Here is a 25,749-nt window from a genome sequence, read left to right on the forward strand (position 1 = left end):
CCAATTGTGATTGGTTTGGTTTCATGCAACAAACACATGTTGTTCTGTTGTTTAAGAGAGGCTCCAAGAATTAGCCAGGAAAATATAACCTGATGAGCCTGAAATCAATCATGGGTAAAATATTGGAAGGTAATCAATACAATAATTTAGATAGACAGGGCCTGATTAGGGTTAGTCAACATGGCTTTTTTATGGCAGGTCATGTCTAACCAATCTTGTAGAGTTTTTGAAGAGGTTACTAAGGAGGTTGATGAAGGGAAGTCAGTGGGCATTATCTACATGGACTTTAACAAGGCCTTTGACGAAGTCCCACATGGGAGGCTGGTCCAGAAGACTAAGTTGCTTAGCATTCAGATTGAAATCGTCAATTGGATTCAACACTGACTTAGCAGAAGCCAGAGAGTGGCATTAGATAATCGTCTTTCTAACCGGGAGCCTGTAACTAGTGTTGTGGCATAGGGATAGTTGCAGGACATAGTGCTGTTTTGTCTGCTATATTAATGGTTTAAATATTATGAGTAAATTTATGGACGACACCAAAATATGGAAAAAAATGGGCCGCAAGGTAGGCTATTAAAGCTTTCAAAATCATCTGGACTGGTTGGGAAAATGGGCTGAAAAATGGTAGGTGGGATTTAATGCAAATGTGAGGTGTTGCACACATTGGGAGGACAAACCAGGTAAGACCTGCGCAGTGAATGGCAGGTGAAGTGTGTGGTTGAACAAAGGGACCTGAGAATACAGATCCTTAATTTCTTTGAAAGTGGCATCACAGGTAGACAGGCAACACACACAAATTGCAGGAGGAACTCAGCAGGCTAGGCAGCATCTATGGAAAAAGTACCTGCTGAAGAGTCTCCGCTCGAAACATCGACTGTATTCTTTTCCATAGATGCTGCCTGGCCTGCTGAGTTCCTCCAGCATTTTGTGTGCGTTGCTTGGATCTCCAGCATCTGCAGATTTTCCCTTGTTTGTCACAAGTAGACAGTGCTACAAAGAGAGCGTTTGGCATTGAATACAGGTGTTGGGATGTTATGTTGAATTGTATAAAATGTTGGTGAGGCCAGACTTGGAGTATTATATGCAGTTCTTGTCACCTACCTACAGGAATCAGTAAACTTGAAAGAGTAAGAGAAAATTTACATAAGATAGATGAGGACTTTATTCCCTGGAGCACAGACAATGAGGAGAAATCTTACATAAGTATACAAAATCATGAGGGGTGTCAGTAGGGTGAATGCATTAAGGCTTTTCCCCCTCAGGTTGGGTGACACTAGAATAGGTTCAGGGTGAAAGGTGAAATGTCTAAGGGGAATCTGAGGGGGAATCTTTTTCATTCAGAGGTGGTGTGGGTTCAACTTAACATTTAAGATAAGTTTAGACAAGTATATGAATGGGAGAGATATAGAGGGCTATAACTCGGTGCAGGTAAGATGGGTCTAGGTAGAAAACCAAGCTGGCATGAACTCGATGGGCTGAAAGGCCTGTTTTTGGGCTGCAGTCCTCTATGACTCTAAGTAAAATCTGGTTCCTTAAAATTTTGTTTTGTACACTTGTTCTAAATTAGACTAGCTTGTGGAAAGATTAGGTTTTATACAGAAACTTTTTCAATTATTTAAAACTGTAAAGCTTTTAATACACTGTTTCTTCATTCCAGTTCAGAGCAAAGCTATCAAGCAAACTTCTCCTACCTCCCCAATAAATTTGCTTGCAGAGGAAGACTCATCCCATCATAGTACTAGCCACTATTTTATACTGACATGTAATATGAAGTAACATTACCCAATTTTGAAGCCAACATATTACTTTTCAAAGCGAGAATCTGGGTTTGAATCCCAGAAACAACTTTGCATTGTGCCACACAGCAGATTTTTTTGCCATATGTGTTTTTTTTTGTTGCAATATACCTAGAAATGTACATGATGAGCTGAAGAGTCCCATTCACATACTAGCAGTTACAGGATACAGTACTGCAAGCAATTACACATTTGTGGTTCAAAGGGTGTTGGCCATGAAGGATTTAACATATGGAAGAAAACACTGAACTCGAATGAATTAAGGACAGTGGAAGTAGACAGTAGGAAGAAGTCTTTGCTCTTGCCATGTGGTTGAAAGAACGGAGGCTGGCATTTTGTGAAATTGCTCTGTAGCCTCCATTTTGTGAGCCGATTTTGCTCAGGAACAACTGAATCAAAGTACTTTAAAGTGGACACAATGATGCACCTGAAATCTGCCTAACTGGAATACATGTTTTAAGTTGTTGGCCTGCGGTCAACATTGTTACGTTGATGTTTGTACAGAGACAATAAAGGGCAAGCTTTGATTAATTAAGAGTTTTGCAGTGAATTGCCTAAACTAGATCAGTTGATAATAGTCAACAGATTTTGGTATCCCTTGGTGGGCTCAAAAAGAAATATAAAGTCTGCCAAGTTGAACCACTCACTAGGTTAGAATATAAAAATGGGAAAAGGAAAGAAAGATAAGAACAACCCAAGGAGTTCAGAGGATCGGAGAGATTATGTTCATAGTTATATACAAAGAAAATTACCCAACTATGAGTAAAGGAAAGGTTGAGAGTGGAGGGTCAGGAATCCTTGAGGATGCATTGTGGAAAGCAGTTAGCAAAAAGAAATGAAAGAGATTACATGGGATTAAAAAGATGTACATGTTATATGTATATAGGAGACAGAGACACTGTAGCAAGTAATCGAGGTGACCCAGTGGAGGCTCTGCATAAGTGTAGACAGCAGAAAGGGGAGAACTCCTCTGCATTTGTGACAAGGTTGTGGTTGGTTTTCTCGAGTGTTTTATGGTCCTACTTTGGATAGATGGAATTTGACTCAACAACAGGGTAATAACTGGCTTAAGACACTGGTATCACATAGGACCGAGGACAACAGAATAGTGTGTTAATTGTTTGATGCCACACACACTGAAGCATTAGTTCTCAGATGGATGATACGAATATGGGAAAAGGTGCCAAGGGGAATAAGGGGGAAGAAGGGTCTAAAATGAACCCTTTTAGAACCCTCTCTCTAAATAGGAGAACAGGGTATGCAGTGGCAGAATTAAAGGAGATGGGATGCCTATCAGGGTATGCCACTGTTGTGCTCGACAGCACCCCATTAGAGAGGGTGGTCGAGGACGTGGTTGAAATGCCTACATTCCCTGTCATGGATGTTGGATCCTCAATGGAAATGGTTCAGTTGTGGTCATGAAGGTCATTTTACTAGGGATTTACCATAAACTAGAGAGGAATGGATGGTCAGGATGTAACAAAAGCCCCACTGCCCCTGGAAGGTCCTCCATGTTATCCACAATGTAATGTCCAGGGTGCAGAGGAGAAGCCATGACAGTAACTGGAGTTACCTACGGGCACCTCTGGTACACAGTGATGTTGTCAGGCCTTGGTTACATTGGTGTGCATCACTAGGTAGGATGGTGTGGGTAGACCCTCTCTATGAGCTAGGGTAGGAGGCCACTGAATAAAATTTCTTTGGGATACAGAAGGCTCTCAAATCACCCTAAAAACATTTGCATTCAATGTACCAAGTTGGAAAATACAATATACTAGTATTTTAACTGGATTTACCAGACATTCTTAAGTAGTGGGGTTAACTACACCACTGAATACACAGTTGGGACAACTGAGTGTGCCCTACTCAGCTGTGTTCATCAATTTGCCAACTGCTTAAGAACATATACTGGGAAGTGATTTTATAAGGAATGTGGGTTTGAGTTTTGATCTGATTCATTGTATGATTTGGTGGTTTAAAGTTGATAGAGAGCAGGTCTCTCCTGACATTCCAGTGGAACAATACGAGGACAGGATATGTACAGTTGGGGAGATGTGGGTGAAGGTAGAATATATGACAGAGGACTCTCGGGTCTGGCAAACTATTTCAGATTGCCAGGCAGTATTTGCTAAACATAAGCATGACTTGGTAGGATGCAAGGAGAGGTGTGTAAAAAAGGCCCTGATCCAAAACCTCAGAAGCAATACAATTTGCTGAAACAAGTAGAGGCAAATGTAGAGAAAATTACTTAGAGTTCATGGAGTTTTGCAAGAAATAGCATCTAAAATAATTCACCCACATGGCCAGTTCAAAAATCTGATGGAACTTGGAGATTTAGCGTAGATTACAAGGAATTGAATAAAGTTACCTCTGTAACTGCTTCCACTGCAGCCATGAGCCCCGTGACTATGATTAAGCAGAATACTATGGCAAAGTGGTTCATAATACTGGATATAGTAAGGGATTTTGGTCTGTTCCATTGAAAAGAGTGACAATATAAATTTGTGTTCAGCTGGAAGAGACAGCCATATGCAGTTTTGCCACAAGGGTTTCATAATTCACCCTCCATTTTCCATCAACGGTTGGCAAGTAGGCTGAAAGCCTTTTCTGCTCCTTAGTGTTTAAATCACTATGTAGTTGATCTATTGTTACAGGTTGAGACCCGAGAAGAGCATTGTGAGTTACTTAAAGAACTACTTCAACTGTTACAGGTGAGTCTGAAGGTAAACCCTAAAAAGAATCAAATTATGAGCAGCAAGTTAGTTACTTGGGGGTAGTCATAACTCCTGGGAGATGAGATATTGATAAACAGCAATAAACATTGCTATTATAGTGTCATACATGTTTTAAGGTTATACATTGTATGCAAACTACCCATACACATTAAAATTTTACAGGATAATCTGCAATTTTAATTTTCTGATCAACATTAATAAAACATGCAATAGTTGTCCAAGGACAACTGAAATATTTATTTCATAACATTAATTCAAATTTCCCTTCTCATCAATAACCAACACATGAATGTGGCTTCACGCACTCTCCCTCTCATCTGGAATTAAAATAGATGGAAGCCAAATGTAGTGTAAAAACATGTTAGTCCCCAAATCTGACATTCACCATGAATGTTAAATACATCTCATTTTTCCAGAAAATTAGAGCATATGAAAACATGCAGTAATTCTTTTGTAGTTCTAATTTGTATTGATCAAGTGACTGGTCAAGAAAAATCTACACCTTAAATTTATTCTTCCATGCTTATAAAAGAATAATAAAACCATTCCTGCATTATCTAAACAAAATTAATAAGGATATACTTTCCCAAATTCATTCACAAATCCTTGTCTATTGGCCGACCCTTAAATACTTGCTTTGAACTTCAAGAAAGTTTCCGGTGCATTTGAGACTACTAATGATTAGGAAAATAGACCTAAATTTTGTTTTCATCTAGGTTAAGATTTTAAACAGAATTTAAGAAGTAAACAGGAGTCAACACAATTTAAAAAAAAAATGGTTGGAACTGGGGTCCATGGACGACTTCTGCATTTGTTTACAGCACATATAAGTGAGATCATAAAAATCATAGAAAATTTATAATCTGGGAGGAAGCCCAGTTGGGCCAGTTGAAAAAGTGTTACCCTGTTCAATCTCACCTTGTGATATTGGGCCTATGAGCCTGCAGATCATGGCTCTTTCAAATACATAATCAATTACTTTCTAAGTGCCACAGGGGTTTTTGCCACCCTTCTAGGCAAGACGTTGCAAACACCTAAACAACAATCTAAACTGAAATAGTTCCTACATATTCACATACAAGCAAACAAAGCCATGTTAGAATCTGTATGATAACCTAAAAATAGAACCAAGTTAATCCCAACATCAAATATGAGAATCCATCTAGTGAATAAATGAGGAAAACGCTCTAAAAAATTGCAAGCAATCCCTAATGCAGTAGGTTGAGAAGATGCACTTTAGATTTAAAAAACAGCATTATTAATGTATAATTGGAGCAGAGGGTTGGAAGTGCTGAGGGATTTAGAAGTACAAACACAAACAACACAACAAAACAATATGTTTTGTTGACAAAGCTACAAAAAGCCAATAGAAGTGCAGGTTTGTAGAAATCCACTGTAGAAAACTGCAAACCCAAGCCAGCTATGACAACCAAGGAAGCCAATACTTTACTACACTTTCCTATTGCTTCATGTCCTCTTTGATTGACAAATATCGAAACAGCTCCCTAATAGCCTGAATTAAATTTGATGATGAATTATGATATATTGAAACATATCCACATTGCTGGCAGTCTCAAAGCATATTAAGATGGATTAGTTCCAGTGGCCTGATTGCAGAAAGGTAAGGAGGAAATGGTTAGGGTCCTGAAAGAGATATTTGTGTCATCTTTGACAATAAATGAGGTGCTGTAACTCTGGAGGGTGGGTAATGTGTCATTTGTAAGAAGCACTCATGGTTTATGATGACGCTATTGAAGGCGAGCAACAGCTTACTGGCAGTTCGAAAAGAAAGAAATTCAACAAAAATATTATTAGTAACACCTTTTCTGAAGTAAACTACGGTAAACTATCACCGCAAACAATGAAGAGGAGAGTGAAGGCGAAGCAACGTTGATGGATCCAATTGGTTGTGCTATTGGTTAACTATTGTTGGGTGAATTTCAGATGGTGATGAGGTGTACAGGAGTGAGATACATCAGCTGGTTGAGTGGTGTAACAACAATCTTGCACTCAACTTCAGTAAGAGCAAGGAATTGATTGTAGACTTTAGGAAGGGGAAGTCAAGGGCACACACATCTGTCCTCGTCGTGAGATCAGCAGTGGAAAGGGTGAGCAGGTTCAAGTTCATGGGTGTCAACTGCTCTGAAGATTCTGGCACCAACATATCAATGCAATTACAAAGAAGGTACAGCAATGGCTATATTTCAATAGGAGCTTGAGTCGTCTTAGTATGACACTAAAGACACAATTTTCTACAGATTTATCTTTCAGAGCATTTAAACTGGTTGCATCACCGTCTGGTATAGAGGGGCAACTACACAGGATTGAAAAAAGCTCCTTCCTTCTGGAAATCGAGGAAATCTTCAAAAGGTGATGTGATAATCATCCATCATTAAAGATCACCATTACCCAGGACATGCCCTTTTCTCATTGCTACCATCAAGGAGGTGTTGCAAGAGCCTGAAGATGCAAACACACAGTGTTTCAGGAACAGCTTCTTCCTCTCTACCATCAGATTGCTAAATGGGCAATGACCCATGTACACTACCTTGATTATTTTTGCTCTCTTTTTGAACTACTTATTGTAATTTATAGTGTTTTTACTACGTATTGCAATGTACTGCTGCCACAAAACAACAAATTTCACGACACATGCTAGTGAACTGAAACCTGATTCTGAAAAAGGCTGTACATTACTGAACGTGGGGATCTGAGACTTTCTGAGTGACATTCAGCCTGATGTTGAGAAGCTGAATCAGTGCACCAAGCCCATCCGTCTCATGGAAAGATGAAAAGGCAATGAAGTAGTGAGCAGTTGAGCTAATGATGTATGCTATAAAATTGTTGATGAATTTTTTAAAAACTGTAATTAAATGAAGAAAATTTTATTTGTAGCTTTAAATAGATCTTAATATGTTTGCAATTATTTGTCACTGCTTTGGATTTACAGTACCTATTTTCTTTCACCATGCATTGTAAATCAAAATTCTTTATAGTGTTTTTATAATGGCTGGAACAGGTGAGGCTGTGCTGGGAAATTAGTCTGGGAGCCAAGGGTGTAGTAATCCAAAGAAGTTTGGGAGCCATTGATCTAGATGAACTGAGGAAATAGGTCAAGGAACAACAGATGAATTTAACTCAAATTTAAGTGCAAGGTGTTACATTTTGACCATGAAACAAGGGCAATACTTATATTAAGTGCTAGGCCCTGGAGAGTGCTGTAGAACAAGACCTACGAGTATAGATATATACTCCTGTGAAAGTGGCAACACAAGTAGATGAGGTGGTGAAGGTGGCATCTGGCACTTATGCCTTCACTGGCCAAGGCATCAAGTACAAGAGTTAGGACACTGTACAAGTCATTTGTAAAACCACAATCAGAGCATTATGCTCAGTTCTGATCACCCAGCTCATAGGAAGGATGTTACCAAGTTGGAAAGGGTGCAGAAAAGATTCACAAGGATGTTACTGGGACTGAAAAGTTTAAGTTACAAGGAAGATCTGGAGAGGCTGAGATTCCCCCCCCCCCACCCCCACCACAAGCAACATAGATAAGGTGGATGGTCGCAGTCTTTCCCCCATGGTAAGGTTAGCCTAAAACTAGAGGATATAGATTTAAGGTGAAAAATTTAAGAAGAGACTTGACGGACAACATATTCCAGCACACAGCGACTGGTGGGTATATGGAATAAGCTGGAAGGTGGAAGAAATAGGTTCAATTTCCATATATAAAAGATATTTGGATACCTACATAGATATCAAAGGACATGGGCAAAATGCAAGCAAATGGGACTAGTTCATCTTGGTCAGCTTGAGCTGGCCTGAAGGGTCTTTCCCCATGCTGCATTACTATGTGTAGAATGGAGATCTAGCAGATTAGAAAAAAAATGATGAAAATTGGTTGGTAGAATTCAGTAGAATTCAGAGTAAATATCATTAGAACCATTCCCATGAAAGGACTGTGAACCTTGCCTGAATGAACAGTATGACCTTCTGTATTATATTACACTGGTATTTTTATTGAAGATAAATGAATAGTAGATTGCAAGGAACAGTCAACCATGGCCTTCTTTAGCCTTTGAGATAATTAAAACATGTGCACTCATTTATTTGATAAACAGCGATATAACACATCCTTAAAAGACCAAAAGCAACACACAACAGCCAGTTACTCCTTTCTGCAAAATGCTACACATAACTTTGCACAATCATAACTGAGTCTGTGGGTGAACAACCAAAATCTACTGGAAAATTCACTTAAATATAAAGAAATGACCCTCTCCTTCATGCTAGAGTTACAACAGTCAAACACTTTTTTATCAATTATCTGGAAGATGCAACTGGCAATTGTGAAGAATGGCACATTTTCTCAGCTTGTATATCTGGAACCTAATTATCCAACTGAGCAAATTGAATAGAATAACACCTAAATTGCAAGGTGTTGCCAACTGCTTCTTAGGAACATTATGTCTGAACTGACATTACTTGCAAGTAGATAAATGAGCATTTGTACCTTCCTGTGATGACGTGCTTAAGAAAAACTGAACCAATTCCAGCAAAAAAAAACATTCTTTTCAAATGTTCTTTTCTGGGATTGAAAACTATATTTTGAATTCCATTTTAGAAACAAAGAAAACCTACAGCACAATACAGGCCCTTCGGCCCACAATGCTGTGCTGAACAAGCACTACTTTAGAAATTACCTAGGGTTACCCATAGCCCTCTATTTTTTTAAGCTCCATGTACCTGTCCAGGAGTCTCTTAAAGGACCCTACCACCGTCGCCGGTACAGAGTTTGTACAGATCTTAGTCCCAACATCTTCCTGGATAAAGCAGCACAGGTAGTTTGCAGAATATGTTTTAACAGAAAAAAAGCCCACTGATATTCTAAGCTGACCCACACACCCACAATTCTTTTACACATTTGAAGAGTCTATGTTCCTGCGCGCTTTGATTTATGAACATACAATGTATGAAACAACCTGCATTTATACATACATATAATAGCAAATTGCTCTTTGGTACTCCACAGGAGAATTATTAAACAGCAAGGTGGAAAGATTTAGCAAGGAGATTCCAAAGCCAAGGTCCTTACAGTGGGAAACATGGCCAATAATGGAAGAATGATACATGTATATAATATATTCATAATAATATAATATATTGAGGGATAATCAGTTTGCCAGAAATGAAGTTTTAAAGATTACATAGGGGGTCATAAAGTGAAAAGAGATCACAGACAAAGAGAATCACAGCCTGGAAGGATCTGAGAACTTTTGTGAGCATTTCAAAATCAATTTGTTACTTACATAAGATTTAATACAGATCAACAAGCTGGTGACTGGCACACAGGAATGGTAGTATTTTAGGATATCAGCTTAAATGACCACAAATTTCAAAGTCAATTTATTATTAAGTATGTATATGTCACCGTATACTACCCTGAGATTCAGTTTCTTGCAGATATTCACAGCAGACAAGGAAATACAATAAAATCAATGAAAAACTACACACAAGACTGACAAGCAACCAATGTGCAAAAGTAGACAAACTGCACAAGCATCAATACATAATTAATATCAAGAACCAGAGTTACAGGGTCCTTGAAAGACAGTCTATACGTTGTGTTCAGTTTAGTGTTGAGGTGAGTGAAGTTATCTATGCTGGTTCAGGAGCCTGAATGGTTGAACGGTAGCAAGAATACAACATGGCCTGGATGGTGGGAATCCTTAATGATAGACACAACTTTCTTGTGGCAGTGTTCCTTGTACATGTGCTTAATGGTGGGAAAGCTTTTCTTGGGATGGACTGGGCTACATCCACCATTTTTGCGAGCTTTTCCCATTCTTGGCAATGATGTTACCACACCAGGCCTTGATGCAACCAGTTAGCTAGTTTTCATAAACCATTTTAGAAAGGACTGCACAAGGAGCACACTAGAATAGTTAAGTTTTGAGGTAATAAAAGGCATGGATAAGGGTTTCAACAGAAGGTACAACGAAGATATAAACAGGCAATCTTGGAAATGGACAGCAAAACACTTTCATGCCAGTGTTGTCGTCAAATATTCAAAGTATGTATAAATTATCTAACCTTGAGATTTGTCTCCTTACAGACATCCACAAAGCAAGAAACCAAAAGAACCCAATTTAAAAAAATAAAGAACATCATCCAATGCACAGAGAAACAGAAAAATACCCAAATCATTAAACAATAGAAGCAAGCAACAGCATTCCAAACTGAATTGAGCCCTTAAATCGCTATCTCCGGAGGAGATGGGAGTAGGCCCAAATCCTCAGTCTCAGTTCTACGTATTAGCGAAGCAAATCAGCATGAAGCTTGCAGAAATGAAGCACAGCAACCTGGGCAGCCTCAATCCTGTGAAGAGAGGAGCAAACATCAAGGGAGAGCAAGTGAAATCGGCCCAAACTTCACCCCCGGTTCCAACAACCTGCCTTTCCAGTCTATCTGCTAGGCCACTGTTTATATTGTCCAAACGGCAGATCGTGCTTTGTATTAGGAGCCAGCCCCACTGCAGTGATATGCTCTGGGCTTAGACCTCACCATCCAAACTGAAGCTTTTCTTGATCTCTCCGAATCAGCTCAGCATTCAGAGCAATTCAACCTCGCACCCAGGATACTGGGACAGGCATCAAAACTCCTCTGCCTTGACAAATCACTCACTCCAACTCCATCTGCGACCGTGTCTCAAACACGTTATATTTTGACTTTGAAATGCAGCAGCATGGCTCATTCCTACAATCAGCTTTACCTTTGCTTGCCTCTTCATTATTTCCGGTGATAGTTTACCACAAGTTACTTCAGAAAAGGTGTTATTAATAATGTTTTCGTCAAATTTCTTGCCTTTTGACAACTAGTAAGCTGTTGCTCGCCTTCAGTAGCGCCATCTTAAATCTGTATCCTGGTTGAAAATATGTTGTGAAATATGCATCAAATATTGCAAACACCATCTCAACTTCTGATAGTTTCCAGATTAAAAACTAGAATTTGGCGTAGGGACTGAAAATTAACGGCGTCGATCTTCTAAACATTTAGCTGGAGAAAACTCTTGCCATGCATTTCCAGAGAGGGAACAAAATACCTGACAATTTAGAGACAGACAAAGATCTGAAAGCAGAGTTAGTGAGGCTAGTTGAATGTTGTCAGAGTAAATGGGAAGTGTGCATCATTTTTGAAATATTTGCTGAGTAACAGCATGTGGATGAAAAAAGCTGGAAGTCATGATGCACAGTTATTTCATGGGAAACCAGGAACAACTGTTGTGACCTTCTTTGCTGACACTTCCTGCAAATGTGCTGGTTTCCAATAGAGCTATAGATGACAACAGGAACCAAGATCTAAAAAAATGCAGTCTAGATTAGTAATGTATTGCCTAAATGTTGGACTCCATTTTCCTCCTTGGGAATTCCTATGTAGGCTTTTATTGTATAGCCATTGAAGAAAAAATTGCTTTGTAAATCCAATTAGAGGGAAAAAAAATCTGATAGCCAATTTAAGACTAAGAGCATGATTTACATGTTATCCAATCTTCTGCGGCTTACTTTTCTCAACTTATCAATGTCTCAGTGATTGAATGAATTTGCCTCCAGAAGTTGTTACAATCTAAAATCTGCACAATATATTAGCCATCACCCTCTGTTGTTAAGTAATTTGGGAATGAAGCCATCAAGAAAAACAAAAATCACCTTTTAGCCTATACTTCTCTCAAAACAAAGTTCCATATTAATTTTCACTGATGTCCTTGATAATGCTATTGCCTTCCAATTTAATTTCAATTATTGATTTAAATTGGTAATCTTAAAATTAGATTGAGACAATGAGTTATGAATGGCCTCCTACATCACTTAGCTGAATTATTCCTCTTTAATTTATGGGTAATCACACCAGCCTTTTCCTTACAATTACATGAATATGCAGCTAGCACATTTCCAATAACAGCTTCCCTATTTTTAACACACGCACCAGCATCAGCTCCCAAAGTCATACACCATGATTGCCAGATGATTTCTTAGTCTTGCTACCTTTCTAAATAATACCATTGACAAATATGATCTTACTTTCACGTAAATTAATAATATCCATTACTGCTTTCAGCCCTTTGACCACCTTGGTGCAATCAAGCTGCCTGGCTGCACAGTTGACTAAATTGCAACATCTTTCAATTCAATCTGAACAAATTGTTTGAATGCAACAATCAACTGTAAAACATGTTTCTTTGCCATTGATTCTCCCCTCTTTCCTACTCACAGACTCAACCAACACAGATACAATCCTGGAAGGCAAAATACTGACATTTTAAAACTTCACATTACTTATTGCCAATATTGGTAACCTTCACCATATTATCTAGTATTATTTGTGATAATTGCAAAATCCATAAACTTAATGACTTCCAAACTCATCATGCCAGCATCCTCTCCAAGGCCTTCTCCCAGCCTCCATTACTTTCATTTCACCCAAATTGATACCAACATTTTTAGTGCATAATATCATAATCACCTATTGCATCCACTCTCACAAACCTACACTACAGCCTGGGTTCTGAAGGAATCACGTTTACAATTCTTGTCGGCTCATAACCATGCTCTACTATATCCCCTCTCTTACACTGCCCCTCATATTACATTCACTTCATTTTTAAATGTATTTGTCATTTATATCTCATATAGTTGCTGGCAGGACCATTACATGTCTCAGTTTGTACTGTTGGGTCACCAGTTCTGGGTTTATTACCATCTCAATCTTAAATCAAACATTGAGTTTAGTCCTCATTTCCTCCTTTCCTAAATGGGCTCCATTTTCTTATTACTTATTTGTAAAATGTTAAAACCAGTCACATGTATTGTAGCAATGGCACTACTCACAATTTTATACTGCACTGGTCAAACACATTACTGGGAACATGATTAATTAATTACAGTGAATCTACCTTAACAATAGATTGGTTAAAAAATTACATCAAATTTATTTTACTTCAAATGATAAGAAGTGTACAAAAAAACTCAACAACTTTGGGACACACTGCAAGATCTGCAACAAGTAAACATAAAACTAAAAAAAAACTATTGACTCTTTCTGACAGGAGTCACAGGTTTTCTCTCCTTTGGAAAATGTTGATTTACAGTAACATACATTTTATCCCTGTTGCAACAATGTTTCTAAAATGTAACTTTTTTTGCAAATCAAGACTGCTTCAAGCATCACATAAAAGCACTGCAAGTGCTAAACATAAAAAAAATTCACAATGGAAATAATCAAGAAATTGCATATCCAATTATCATTCTGAACACAATTTCATTGTGAAACTCATAAAAGTACATTTCCAATTGAAAGATGATTGTGTAGTTTGTATGCTCCAGCTGACAAAAATAATCTAATTAAAACTTTAAATTCTTACAAGGCTCAACTAGATGGACACAGGGCAGTTTATTTTCCCTCCAGTGAAGAGTGTAGAACTAGAGGTCACAATCTTCGGGGTAAATGGTGGGCCATTAGATCTGAAAAATCTCTTCACTGTGGTCATTCTTTGGACTTCACAGATAGTCATAGTCATAGACATACTTTATTGATCCCGGGGGAAATTGGTTTTCGTTACAGTTGCACCATAAATAATAAACAGTAATAGAACCATAAATAGTTAAATAGTAATATGTAAATTATACCAGTAAATTATGAAATAAGTCCAGGACCAGCCTATTGGCTCAGGGTGTCTGACCCTCCAAGGGAGGAGTTGTAAAGTTTGATGGCCACAGGCAGGAATGACTTCCTATGACGCTCTGTGCTGCATCTCGGTGGAATGAGTCTCTGGCTGAATGTACTCCTGTGCCCACCCAGTACATTATGTAGTGGATGGGAGACATTGACCAGGATGGCATGCAACTTAGACAGCATCCTCTTTTCAGACACCACCGTCAGAGAGTCCAGTTCCATCCCCACAACATCACTGGCCTTACGAATGAGTTTGTTGATTCTGTTGGTGTCTGCTACCCTCAGCCTGCTGCCCCAGCACACAACAGCAAACATGATAGCACTGGCCACCACAGACTCGTAGAACATCCTCAGCATCGTCCGGCAGATGTTAAAGGACCTCAGTCTCCTTAGGAAATAGAGACAGCTCTGACCCTTCTTGTAGATAGCCTCAGTGTTCTTTGACCAGTCCAGTTTATTGTCAATTTGTATCCCCAGGTATTTGTAATCCTCCACCATGTCCACACTGACCCCCTGGATGGAAACAGGGGTCACCGGTACCTTAGCTCTCCTCAGGTCTACCACCAGCTCCTTAGTCTTTTTCACATTAAGCTGCAGATAATTCTGCTCACACCATGTGACAAAGTTTCCTACCATAGCCCTGTACTCAGCTTCATCTCCCTTGCTGATGCATCCAACTATGGCAGAGTCATCCGAAAACTTCTGAAGATGACAAGACTCTGTGCAGTAGTTGAAGTCCGAGGTGTAAATGGTGAAGAGAAAGGGAGACAAGACAGTCCCCTGTGGAGCCCTAGTGCTGCTGATCACTCTGTTGGACACACAGTGTTGCAAGCACACGTACTGTAGTCTGCCAGTCAGGTAATCAAGAATCCATAATACTAGGGAAGCATCTGCCTGCATCACTGTCAGCTTCTCCCCCAGCAGAGCAGGGCGGATGGTTTTGAACGCACTGGAGAAGTCAAAAAACATGACCCTCACAGTGCTCGCTGGCTTGTCCAGGTGGGCATAGACACGGTTCAGCAGGTAGACGATGGCATCCTCAACTTCTAGTCGGGGCTGGTAGGCGAACTGGAGGGGATCTAAGTGTGGCCTGACCATAGGCTGGAGCAACTCCAGAACAAGTCTCTCCAGGGTCTTCATGATGTGGGTGGTCAATGCCACCGGTCTGTAGTCATTGAGGCCGCTGGGGCGTGGCGTCTTCGGCACAGGGACTAGGCAGGACGTCTTCCACAGTACAGGAACCCTCCGGAGCCTCAGGCTCAGGTTGAGTACATGGCGAAGTACTCCACATAGCTGAGGGGCACAGGCTTTGAGCACTCTGGTACTGACACCGTCCGGTTCTGCAGCTTTGCTTGGGTTGAGACGTTTCAGCTGTCTTCTCGCCTGTTCAGCTGTGAAGCCCGTGGTGGTTTCGTGTGGGGAAGGGGTATAGTCATGAGAGCAGGGTGGGAGATCGTGAGGAGGGGTAGGAGGGGAGAGTGGAATATGTGTTGGTTGGGGGCCGATAACAGATGGCTCATGTGGGGGATGGGCAGGGGCCACAATGTCAAATCTGTTAGTTCATTGGCTCTGTCCACACTGCCTTCCGCTCCTCTGTTGCTAGTTTGCCGGAACCCAGTGATGGTCATCCCTCTCCAGATCTGGTGGGCTGTGGAGACTGAGTTCATTTAAAACAATACATTTCTGGATATTGGGGGGTGGGGGGGGGGGAGATCAAGGAAAGCTTAATAAGGTAATGCAGAAGGTAGAACAAAAGCCATGATCTTGATAATGACACAGCAGGATTGAAGGCCAAATGCTCCTAATTCTCACATTCCATTTGATAAATATTAATTGCGAATGGTCAACCAGCAATATTCAACCAAATTACAAGCAGCAAAAGGAAAACTGATTGGGATTCTCTGAAACAAACATACTTTGATTCTTTCTTCCCCTTCTCACTTGCTCTGCAAGCAGTTCAGCTATGGTGCCCTTGATAGAATGGCAACCCTTGGTGGTTAAATATTTTCATCCCTGACTGTTGATTTAAGTAGCACACAACATGGAATAGAAGGTGCCAGATTAGATTCCTTGCTCCAAACTGAACCAACTTATCTGAGCCATAAATGGTTCTACACACAAAAAAAAATACACCAATGGTTCCATTCCCAATTGCTGTCAAGTGCAGTGGATGCTGATGGAGGATACAACTGCGGCCAGCTATGAGTTTCTATCCTTTCCCATATTAAGCAACATACCAACACACACTGATGCATCAAGAATACCAGATCGTCACTGGTTCGCTCTACAATGTAAGCCTGCGTAACCAGTGCATCAGGTAGGATATAGAAAAAACTTGCGATTTCACATGGTTAATGACCTCATCCACTCCTGAACTACTTGACATCAGATGTATTTTGATACTTAGCAAGAAAACCTCTGCAGGTACAAGGAAAAGACAACTCAACAATAAAATTGAGAAGGAATTTATAGGAAGATTATACTTGGCTGCAGATAATGCAAAAAAATGCTAAAAGTAAAGTTAAGGTTTTATAAATTTTATCCAATTTAAACTTTTAAAATGCCAGCTTGTCGCGTAGTGGCATCCTCATCGACTTTGAGGCGGTTTGTCCCGGGTTGGAACCCGGCCGGCTTCTTGCACACTTTCCATCCTTGCTGGATTGACTGTCGAGCTAGCAACACAGCCTCATTAAAAATAGACAAAAAATGCTAATGGAACTGCATGATTGCTGCCCGATGCACCACAAGGCGTGGAAAGGAACAACAAACTCTTTAATATATTTTTCCCAATAAATGGAGCTTTGGAGGGCAGAGTTTAATAAGCAATTAGATTTCATAGCCTGAATTATTTAGAAGTGCTTATCAAATACAACATGTTCTGCACACCACAATTCCATAAAAAAACAAGGTGGTCTCCTGTGGCACTGGTAAGAATAAGGAAGTACAGTCAGATCTTTTTGTGAAATAGGTTACAAGACAAAGAATAACTGGAGCAGGGTATAGAGAAGTATAGCCATCTGTTCCTCCCAGAGCAAATGGGAAGATGCCAGAGGTCCCTCATCACTCTACTCCATTCCACCCACATCCTGCTATCCTCTTTCTCAAGATAATTTAGTTTCTATTTTAAAAACCATACATTATGCTTCTACAATTATAATAAATAGATACTTCTCGTGGTTAAATAACAAAACAATTTCAGAAATAGATAGAAGCAGCCGGAGCACTGGAGTGGGTCTGCAGTGCATTTTCATGAGCTGGGTGGCACAAGTTAGGTACTCCAGTGGTAGTAGGATAATCCATAACAATTTTAAATACAAAAAGACGGAGCAAAAAGATTAAAGGTGACATGAAAAATTTGGACAGGAAATGAAACATTTAATAAAAGCTAATTCCTTTAACATGGGGTAAATACTTCCCCGTCCAATTTTGTGCTTCGGTATTGCCATTGCCCTTTGCTTTCCTCTTTCCCTTTGACTTCATCACATTTGCTTTACAAAGAAAATAGCAGCCATCAATAATTCCAAACTACAGCTGTTGGTGGCTGAAGCAGTCAGCTGTGACTCAATTAGATTCATTTCTTGTCTCAGAAAGTCATGATTCAAGTCTCATGCTTGAACAGAAAATATCAAGCTGAGTGTTTTAAAGGAGTATTGAGGGACAGTTACACTATCAGAGGTGTCATGTTCTGGATGAGAAATTAAACTAAGGTCTCATTTGCTCATAAGATGGACAAATACCTTCAACAGTATACTTCAAAGGGAATGCAAATGCTCTCTGGAATTCTGGCTAATATTGAGCACTCAATTAATCATTGAAAATAGAATACTTGGCTAATATTACATAGCTGCACTCGAAAGCTTGCAAAATGACTGTCAGGTTTCCTTATATTTCATAGCTACACTTCAAGTGTACCTCACTGAATGCAAAGTGCTTTGTGATTTTTATCTTTTAAGCTTCATTAAGGTGGGCTATGAATGCAATGGTGGCCTTTAGTGTCCCTTTTTCTATCTATGCCCAATTACATATTTTTCCCATCCACTGACTCTCTCCAGGAACATGCCAAACTGTTCACATATATTGTCTTTTCACTCCCACGGCCATTTATTCTTCTCCCTACTCTCCCATCACCTAAATCACAGAATGGCTAAAAAGTTTTCAATTGTGCACTTTCAGAACAAATGGGAACTTGCCAGAGGCCTATTCACCACACTTCTCTGTTTGCCACCTCTCCCCACATCTCATTTGTCCAATTTACTCAAGACGACTAAAATTATGCTTATATATTTTAGTGATAATTTGATATTATTTATAGCTCAACAGCAAAACAGATGAAATTAACTTTCAAAACCCATTTTTTTAAAACAAGATAAAGCCAGTTATGCCTCAACAAAATTGGCATTTCTCTCTTCAAACTGTTAACAAAATAACTGAGATAATTGGGTTCAAAGATTCAATTTTTCTTTTAAAAACCCTGAGTGTTAACCTGTCTAACTCTAACTTTTCCGCTCATGCTTTTGATCTCCTGCTCCGCTGTGGGACACGGATGCGTGGGCCAAGAAGCCAATGCACTTCCCTTCCAGCCACTCAGCTTTATATGAATGAAATCACTAACTCTATAATTAAAATGGTGAGAATGGTATATTTATTTATTCCTTTAATCTTTGATTCTAATTTATTTCTAGCCATTTGCATTCTAAAAAATATTTAAAATTATTTAAACTATTTTAATTGTCTATCATATGACCGAGGAGATCTATGCCATTTAAATAAGGTAGTATTGTACAGGGCAGATGGGTAGGTTCATTGTGTTACTGTTTGCTCATTCCACTCATCTGGGGTTACACACGTTCCCTTGGGAGTCATCCAAAGTCCTACTTAGCAGGTTTAAGCAAACTTGGACTATGGTTTATCACCAGCTGAAAGAGATTTTGAGGGCATCCTTGAATGGTTTTCTCTGTCTTCTTGACAATCACATGGCCTGCCTATCAACACCAGCTGAATATGATCTGATCTTCGGTGTTGGGGACAGTGACCTTAAAGAGGATGTAGACATTGGTTTGATTACCCTGAAAGTGGATATGGAGGATTTTACACAGGTAGTACACGGAAATGCTTAATGCAAGCTGTCTGCAAAACAACGCAAGCTGTAAGCTAGAGATCATTGGTCCTCAGTTACAATCTTTGAGCACTTTTCCTCAGACAGCCAAAGACTGAAGATGCAGAGATGCGCTGGAGCTAATGGCATATTTCAACAGCTTTATTTTCACAGCTCTCATTGGCCTTTGAGATCAGGAAAGTGAACCACATTTTCTCGAGTTTTGCTCACTCATTTTTAGTTTTTGAGAATGATGGTGTAAACCGAGAGCAGAATAGTGAAGCTTTGTTTAGTGCAACTATTGTATGTAAAGCCACTTAGCTACTGGAGCAGGAGACAGAAAATGCATCAAGGGATGTGAAAGTGGATTTCATCATGGTTGCCTACCCTTGCTTATAAGTGGATACTGAGATATACAAAACGACCCTGGATTTTACCATGGATCTTGTCAGGGGAAACTTTAAGGTTGCTGAAGTAGCATTAACCTGTTCACAGGTAGCCACAGTGTTCCCGGTGAACCCTTGTGATTTTGTACAAGACCCAAACACCACATGCATCCCAAACTTTGCCCAATTGCCACTAACAGCATACACCCATTTCAACTAATCCAAAAGAACTATGAAACAAAAAAAAATAGGTACGGCCAAAAGAATGGGAACTAGTGCAACAATAACTGCATTTAATATGATCCAGCCCACTACATTAACAAACTGGGTAGAGAATACAAGCATTACAGCTGGTGAGTAAATCGTGCTCATTTTCTTCTCACTTGAGACATCTAGATCGAGCTGCAGCACAACTATCCCAGCAAAAAATCTGAGGACCAATTTTTCTTCAAATTATTTTGTAGAGCCAAACAGAAAAATGCCAGAAGATAAATATAAAATTTTTGTTGCTCTACAATTCTTAATAAGCTGCAAAGGCCTCAGCATTAAATGCCACACCCCAGCACTGCACTAACATGATGAGCAAAAGATCAGGGGATAAACAGACAACTGTGTGAAAAGTTACCTTATACAGTTTTAGGATGGAAGCATTTTGTGGTCTCAGATCCTGGCAAATCCAAGAAAATTGAGTACCTACAGATATATCTAGAATACAAAATACAAATTCAGTTTCCTCTCGGTTGATTTAGAACAAGTCTTTTAGAAGAGGCTACTACTTTCAAATTAAATCAATGTAATAGGTAAACCAAAGTGTTGGGAAAATCTTTATTTTAGGTAGTAAGGATTTCAATGATCAAATACTGTATAAAATTTGTGATTCAAAGTATACAAAACATTTTTGAAGCATGTATAGTGCCACTCAGTGACCAGTGGCTGTAACTACAGCTTCCACAGTGCTGTGCCATTACAAATTCATTGAGAAGCATTACTATAAAGGGCTGAAAATTATTGCAATGAAAATGTGGTAATTGGATAATAAATGCTCACCTCGTCAACAATGACAATGAAAGTCCATTCAGTTTCATTATTTAAGAACTTCAACATGATTTGCATCTGGCTCAAGACAATATTAGATATTTATTGCTCTTGTGACATACAAAGTTTCCGTATTGATTGCGACAGTTAAAGATTTCAAAAATCTTTTTAAAATTCCTTGTGGGACAGAGGAGAACTGATTTTCATCAACTGTCATGGAAGCCTGCTGTACTTCTGCTCAACAAGGACCTCTTCTTTCCAAAGTTCTGCCTGTTACTCTGTAACATCTCTTTCCCAATTGTCAATTTTTCCCTTCCTAACAGTACTCTCAAATGTTCCTTTCCCACAATGGATAGGGAGCATCTTCCTTTATTTCCTCTTAAATTGGGAAAGTCTGCAAGATGGTCAGCTCTGGACCTGAAACTGTCTGCTGAGTAAGGATAAACACATAATGGCAAAAGAAACATGTACCTAATACAAGGTGGTCATTTTTGCAGAAACCTGAACTGACACCTCTCAAGATTTAACTGCTTAGACTGAGGTACCAATGTGTTTGAAAGTAATTATCTAACCAATAATTTGTTTACTTACATCAGAAATGCTTCATCTAGAATGGCACTAGAAAAAACCTGTAGATGCTGAGTATCAGAATTATGAACAGTAAAGGCTGGATCATACTATATAGGTCAGGAACCAATCATGGAATGAGAAATAGAATTAAACTCCTCACATCTGACAAAGGGTATTTGATTTGAAGTGCTAACTTTGTTTTGCTTTTCACAGACACTGCCTGACCCCACACCACCAGGTCAAAGAACAGCTACTTCCCTTCAACCATTTGGCTCATGAACCATAGAGTTTAGCAACACTATGACCATTTTGATGACTTTGAACCTAAATGTACTAAATTTTTTTTGTTTTGTGTTCCTCGTAAAAAATTCTGTATAGTTTGTTTATGTTTTTTCTTGTGAATGCTGTAAAATGATGCCATGTGAGATGTGAGGTCTAACAGCAAGTCACCTTTCTTGTGATAGCAAGACCCAGCTGGACATTGGTGGTGTGGAATGCTGTAAATCCAATCCATTGGTTTATTGGCAAACAGCGGGAGTAGACAGTGGGATAGCTGTGTGGTCTTGGTCACATTGTGGACGAGGCCTCAAGCCGTGGTGCCACTTGCTTGCAGCCGCACGGGGAAAGCATTGGAGTCAGGCGATCCACCAGAGTGCCGGAATCAGTGTGACGCAGCGTCCATACTGGAGTTGGTGCTGGCTCAGCAGATGACAAGGTATATTGTGTGCTACTGCAAACTGCTACAACATTTATGGACTCAGGGACTTGGTCGATATTTTTTGTGTGACTGTATTTTACTACTATCTTATACGTGGCTCGTGCTGTGTATGACTGTCCGTATTATGACTTGCACCTTGGCCCCGGAGTAATGCTCTTTCATTCATGAAGATTTATATAAGGTTGAATGACAATCTTGAACTTTAAGTGCCTGAGATGCTGCGATAACTAAGTTTTAAGCTGCCTTGTGAACATGTGTACTTGTGCATATGTCAATAAACTCAACTTTGACCTGCTGAGCACTTCCAACATTTCCTTTTTCCATGTCATTAGATATTGGTGAAATAATGAGGGAAGATACAGATTCATAGAGGCAATCCACACAACTTATCCAAATTTGGAAACTTACTGTCAAGAGCTGGCAGAGTTTCCCTAACCCACATACATTTCCCATGACCAGGGCAAGTAAAAAGGCAAATTTTTTGGCCCTTCTTCTTGGAGGAAAACATACAACATAAGATCAGGGATAGGGCAAAAGACCCCTAGAGCCTGCCTTATCTGTACAACTCCCCAGTAGGTCAAAAATCTATCTTGGGCTGAATAAATTCAGTCATTAAGCATTCTCAGCTCTCTGAGATACAAAATTCCAAAGATTCATGACCTTCCACGCCCCCTACCCCCACAAGAGAAGAAATTCCTCATCTCCTGATGACTCAACTTAACACATGAAGACATAAATTCTAAAATCTTGATATAAACTTTAAACAACAAACGCTGTGAAGCTGAAGGTGGAAAGAACATTGGAATGAAGAAATCTGTCCACATTTGGTGGGTTATGCTCAGATATCATGCAAATCATATCCACTGACAACAACTGACCCTTTTATTTGCTGCTACAATGAACTATTTCATACTTACCATGCAGGCTTCTCTGGCTTGGACTACTGACGGATCTTTTTCTACAATGATTTTATAATCCTGCAGAGCTTCATCAAGTTTTTCAGTTTTCTCATACAGCTCTGCTCTCCTCAGGAAAGCACGAATGTAATTGGGATTTAATTCAATAGCTACAAATTGGAGGGGAAAAACAATTTGTGATTGAGCAAAAAAAATTCAAAATATTCAATTTCATAGAACCTAAAATTGCAATAAGAGGCTGTCCAGTAATGCAATTAAAATAGGATAAGCATTTTACAATTCAATGTCAATTTCGATAATACTTTGACATGTACTAAAATTAAAATTTACCTTTGGTACAATCAGATATGGCATCTTCCTTATTACCCTAAGAGGTAAAAAAAATCAAAATAACATCTATTATTAATATTTTAATCAGCTTTTACAACATAATTATTCTCCAGCCCAAGATCATTATAACTTGTTGAAATTATTTTATAAGTTTCAAATAGATCTGGCACAAAGAAGTTAACAAAATTCAAAGTAATACTGTACAAACTCAAAACTTTAAAAATAAGATTACATCACCCGGTGTGACAGTTTAACAAAAAAATAACTCCTCTACTTGCTCCTGTAGGAACCCTCAAATTGCAATCAGAGCTCACTAGACTTTCATTACTTTCTATATTGCTTTCTTGAAATAAAACTTCGTAACTTTGAAAAAATCTTCATAGCTAATATTTGTCAAATCCAAAGAGAGAAAAAAGAATGATATGATACACTTAAAAACGCAAACAACAGGAATTCTGCAGATGCTGGAAATTCAAGCAACACACATCAAAGTTGCTGGTGAACGCAGCGGGCCAGGCAGCATCTCTAGGAAGAGGTGCAGTCGACGTTTCAGGCCGAGACCCTTCATCAGGACTAACTGAAGGAAGAGTGAGTAAGGGATTTGAAAGTTGGAGGGGGAGGGGGAGATCCAAAATGATAGGAGAAGACAGGAGGGGGAGGGATGGAGCCAAGAGCTGGACAGGTGATAGGCAAAAGGGATACGAGAGGATCATGGGACAGGAGGTCTGGGAAGAAAGACAAGGGGGAAGGACCCAGAGGATGGGCAAGGGGTATATTCAGAACTACAGAGGGAGAAAAAGGAGAGTGAGAGAAAAAATGTGTGTATAAAAATAAGTAACAGATGGGGTACGAGGGGGAGGTGGGGCAGTAGCGGAAGTTAGAGAAGTCGATGTTCATGCCATCAGGTTGGAGGCTACCCAGACGGAATATAAGGTGTTGTTTACCCAGACGGAATATAAGGTGTTGTTACCCAGACGGAATATAAGGTGTTGTTTACATATTATTAACATATTATTCTCCGTAACTTCCGCCACCTCCAACGGGATCCCACCACTAAGCACATCTTTCCCTTCCCCCTCCCGCATTCCGCAGGGATCGCTCCCTACGCAACTCCCTTGTCCATTCGTCCCCCCCATCCCTCCCCACTGATCTCCTTCCTGGCACTTATCCGTGTAAGCGGAACAAGTGCTACACATGCCCTTACACTTCCTCCCTTACCACCATTCAGGGCCCCAAACAGTCCTTCCAGGTGAGGCAACACTTCACCTGTGAGTCGGCTGGGGTGATATACTGCGTCCGGTGCTCCCGATGTGGCCTTTTATATATTGGCGAGACCCGACGCAGACTGGGAGACCGCTTCGCTGAACACCTACGCTCTGTCCGCCAGAGAAAGCAGGATCTCCCAGTGGCCACACATTTTAATTCCACATCCCATTCCCATTCTGACACGTCTATCCACGGCCTCCTCTACTGTAAAGATGAAGCCACACTCAGGTTGGAGGAACAACACCTTATATTCCGTCTGGATAGCCTCCAACCTGATGGCATGAACATCGACTTCTCTAACTTCCGCTAATGCCCCACCTCCCCCTCGTACCCCATCTGTTACTTATTTTTATACACACATTCTTTCTCTCACTCTCCTTTTTCTCCCTCTGTAGTTCTGAATATACCCCTTGCCCATCCCCTGGGTCCCCCCCCCTTGTCTTTCTTCCCAGACCTCCTGTCCCATGATCCTCTCGTATCCCTTTTGCCTATCACCTGTCCAGCTCTTGGCTCCATCCCTCCCCCTCCTGTCTTCTCCTATCATTTTGGATCTCCCCCTCCCCCTCCAACTTTCAAATCCCTTACTCACTCTTCCTTCAGTTAGTCCTGATGAAGGGTCTCGGCCTGAAACGTCGACTGCACCTCTTCCTAGAGATGCTGCCTGGCCTGTTGCGTTCACCAGCAACTTTTATGTGTGTTGATATGATACATTATCAGGCTTGCTTCAATCTAGCAGATACAACCTTTGTAACAGCAATATGTTTATTGCACAGACAAACCAATGCATTCTCAATGGTATGCTATGGAGAATGAATCCAAATAAGAGACAGCAAATAAGACATCTTAGCAATTGAATAAGACTGAAAGGAGGAGAAGATGGTGGCGCGACGGCAGTGCGCACGGCCTCTCCGGTGATGAATATCTGTTATCTGTTAAGTAGGGGACCATGCACAATTCTGATTTGATGGAGACAGACGTGAGAGTACAGAGGAACATCTGGAAAACTTCTGAAATGCCCGCTTCGCTGCCGCTGCTACTGTGTGGTAACCAGAATCTCCGGAGCAGAAGGCCCTGAAATCCTCGGCTTTGCTTGTTTCTACGGCTGGGGTGAGGTCGAAGGCGTTCGGCAGAGGATGGCACTTGGGAGGCTGTATCGGAGGGGCTGGTCGGAG

At 40.1% G+C, this 25,749-nt stretch overlaps 1 protein-coding gene across 1 annotated transcript in view; it reads right to left on the reverse strand.

Annotated features, from left to right (window-relative positions):
- The window catches only part of ttc1 (tetratricopeptide repeat domain 1), a 48,916-nt gene that overhangs the window by 7,041 nt on the left and 16,126 nt on the right, over positions 1-25,749 (reverse strand). Inside the window, exons 5-6 of the mRNA XM_063053572.1 lie at positions 23,312-23,348; positions 22,982-23,130 (exon numbers count right to left, since the gene is read on the reverse strand). Coding sequence (XP_062909642.1) covers positions 22,982-23,130; positions 23,312-23,348 — 186 coding nt within the window. The remainder of the gene's footprint in view (positions 1-22,981; positions 23,131-23,311; positions 23,349-25,749) is intronic.

The sequence above is a fragment of the Mobula hypostoma genome, chromosome 7 (genome assembly GCF_963921235.1).
Source record: "Mobula hypostoma chromosome 7, sMobHyp1.1, whole genome shotgun sequence".
Classification (NCBI taxonomy): Eukaryota; Metazoa; Chordata; class Chondrichthyes; order Myliobatiformes; family Myliobatidae; genus Mobula; species Mobula hypostoma.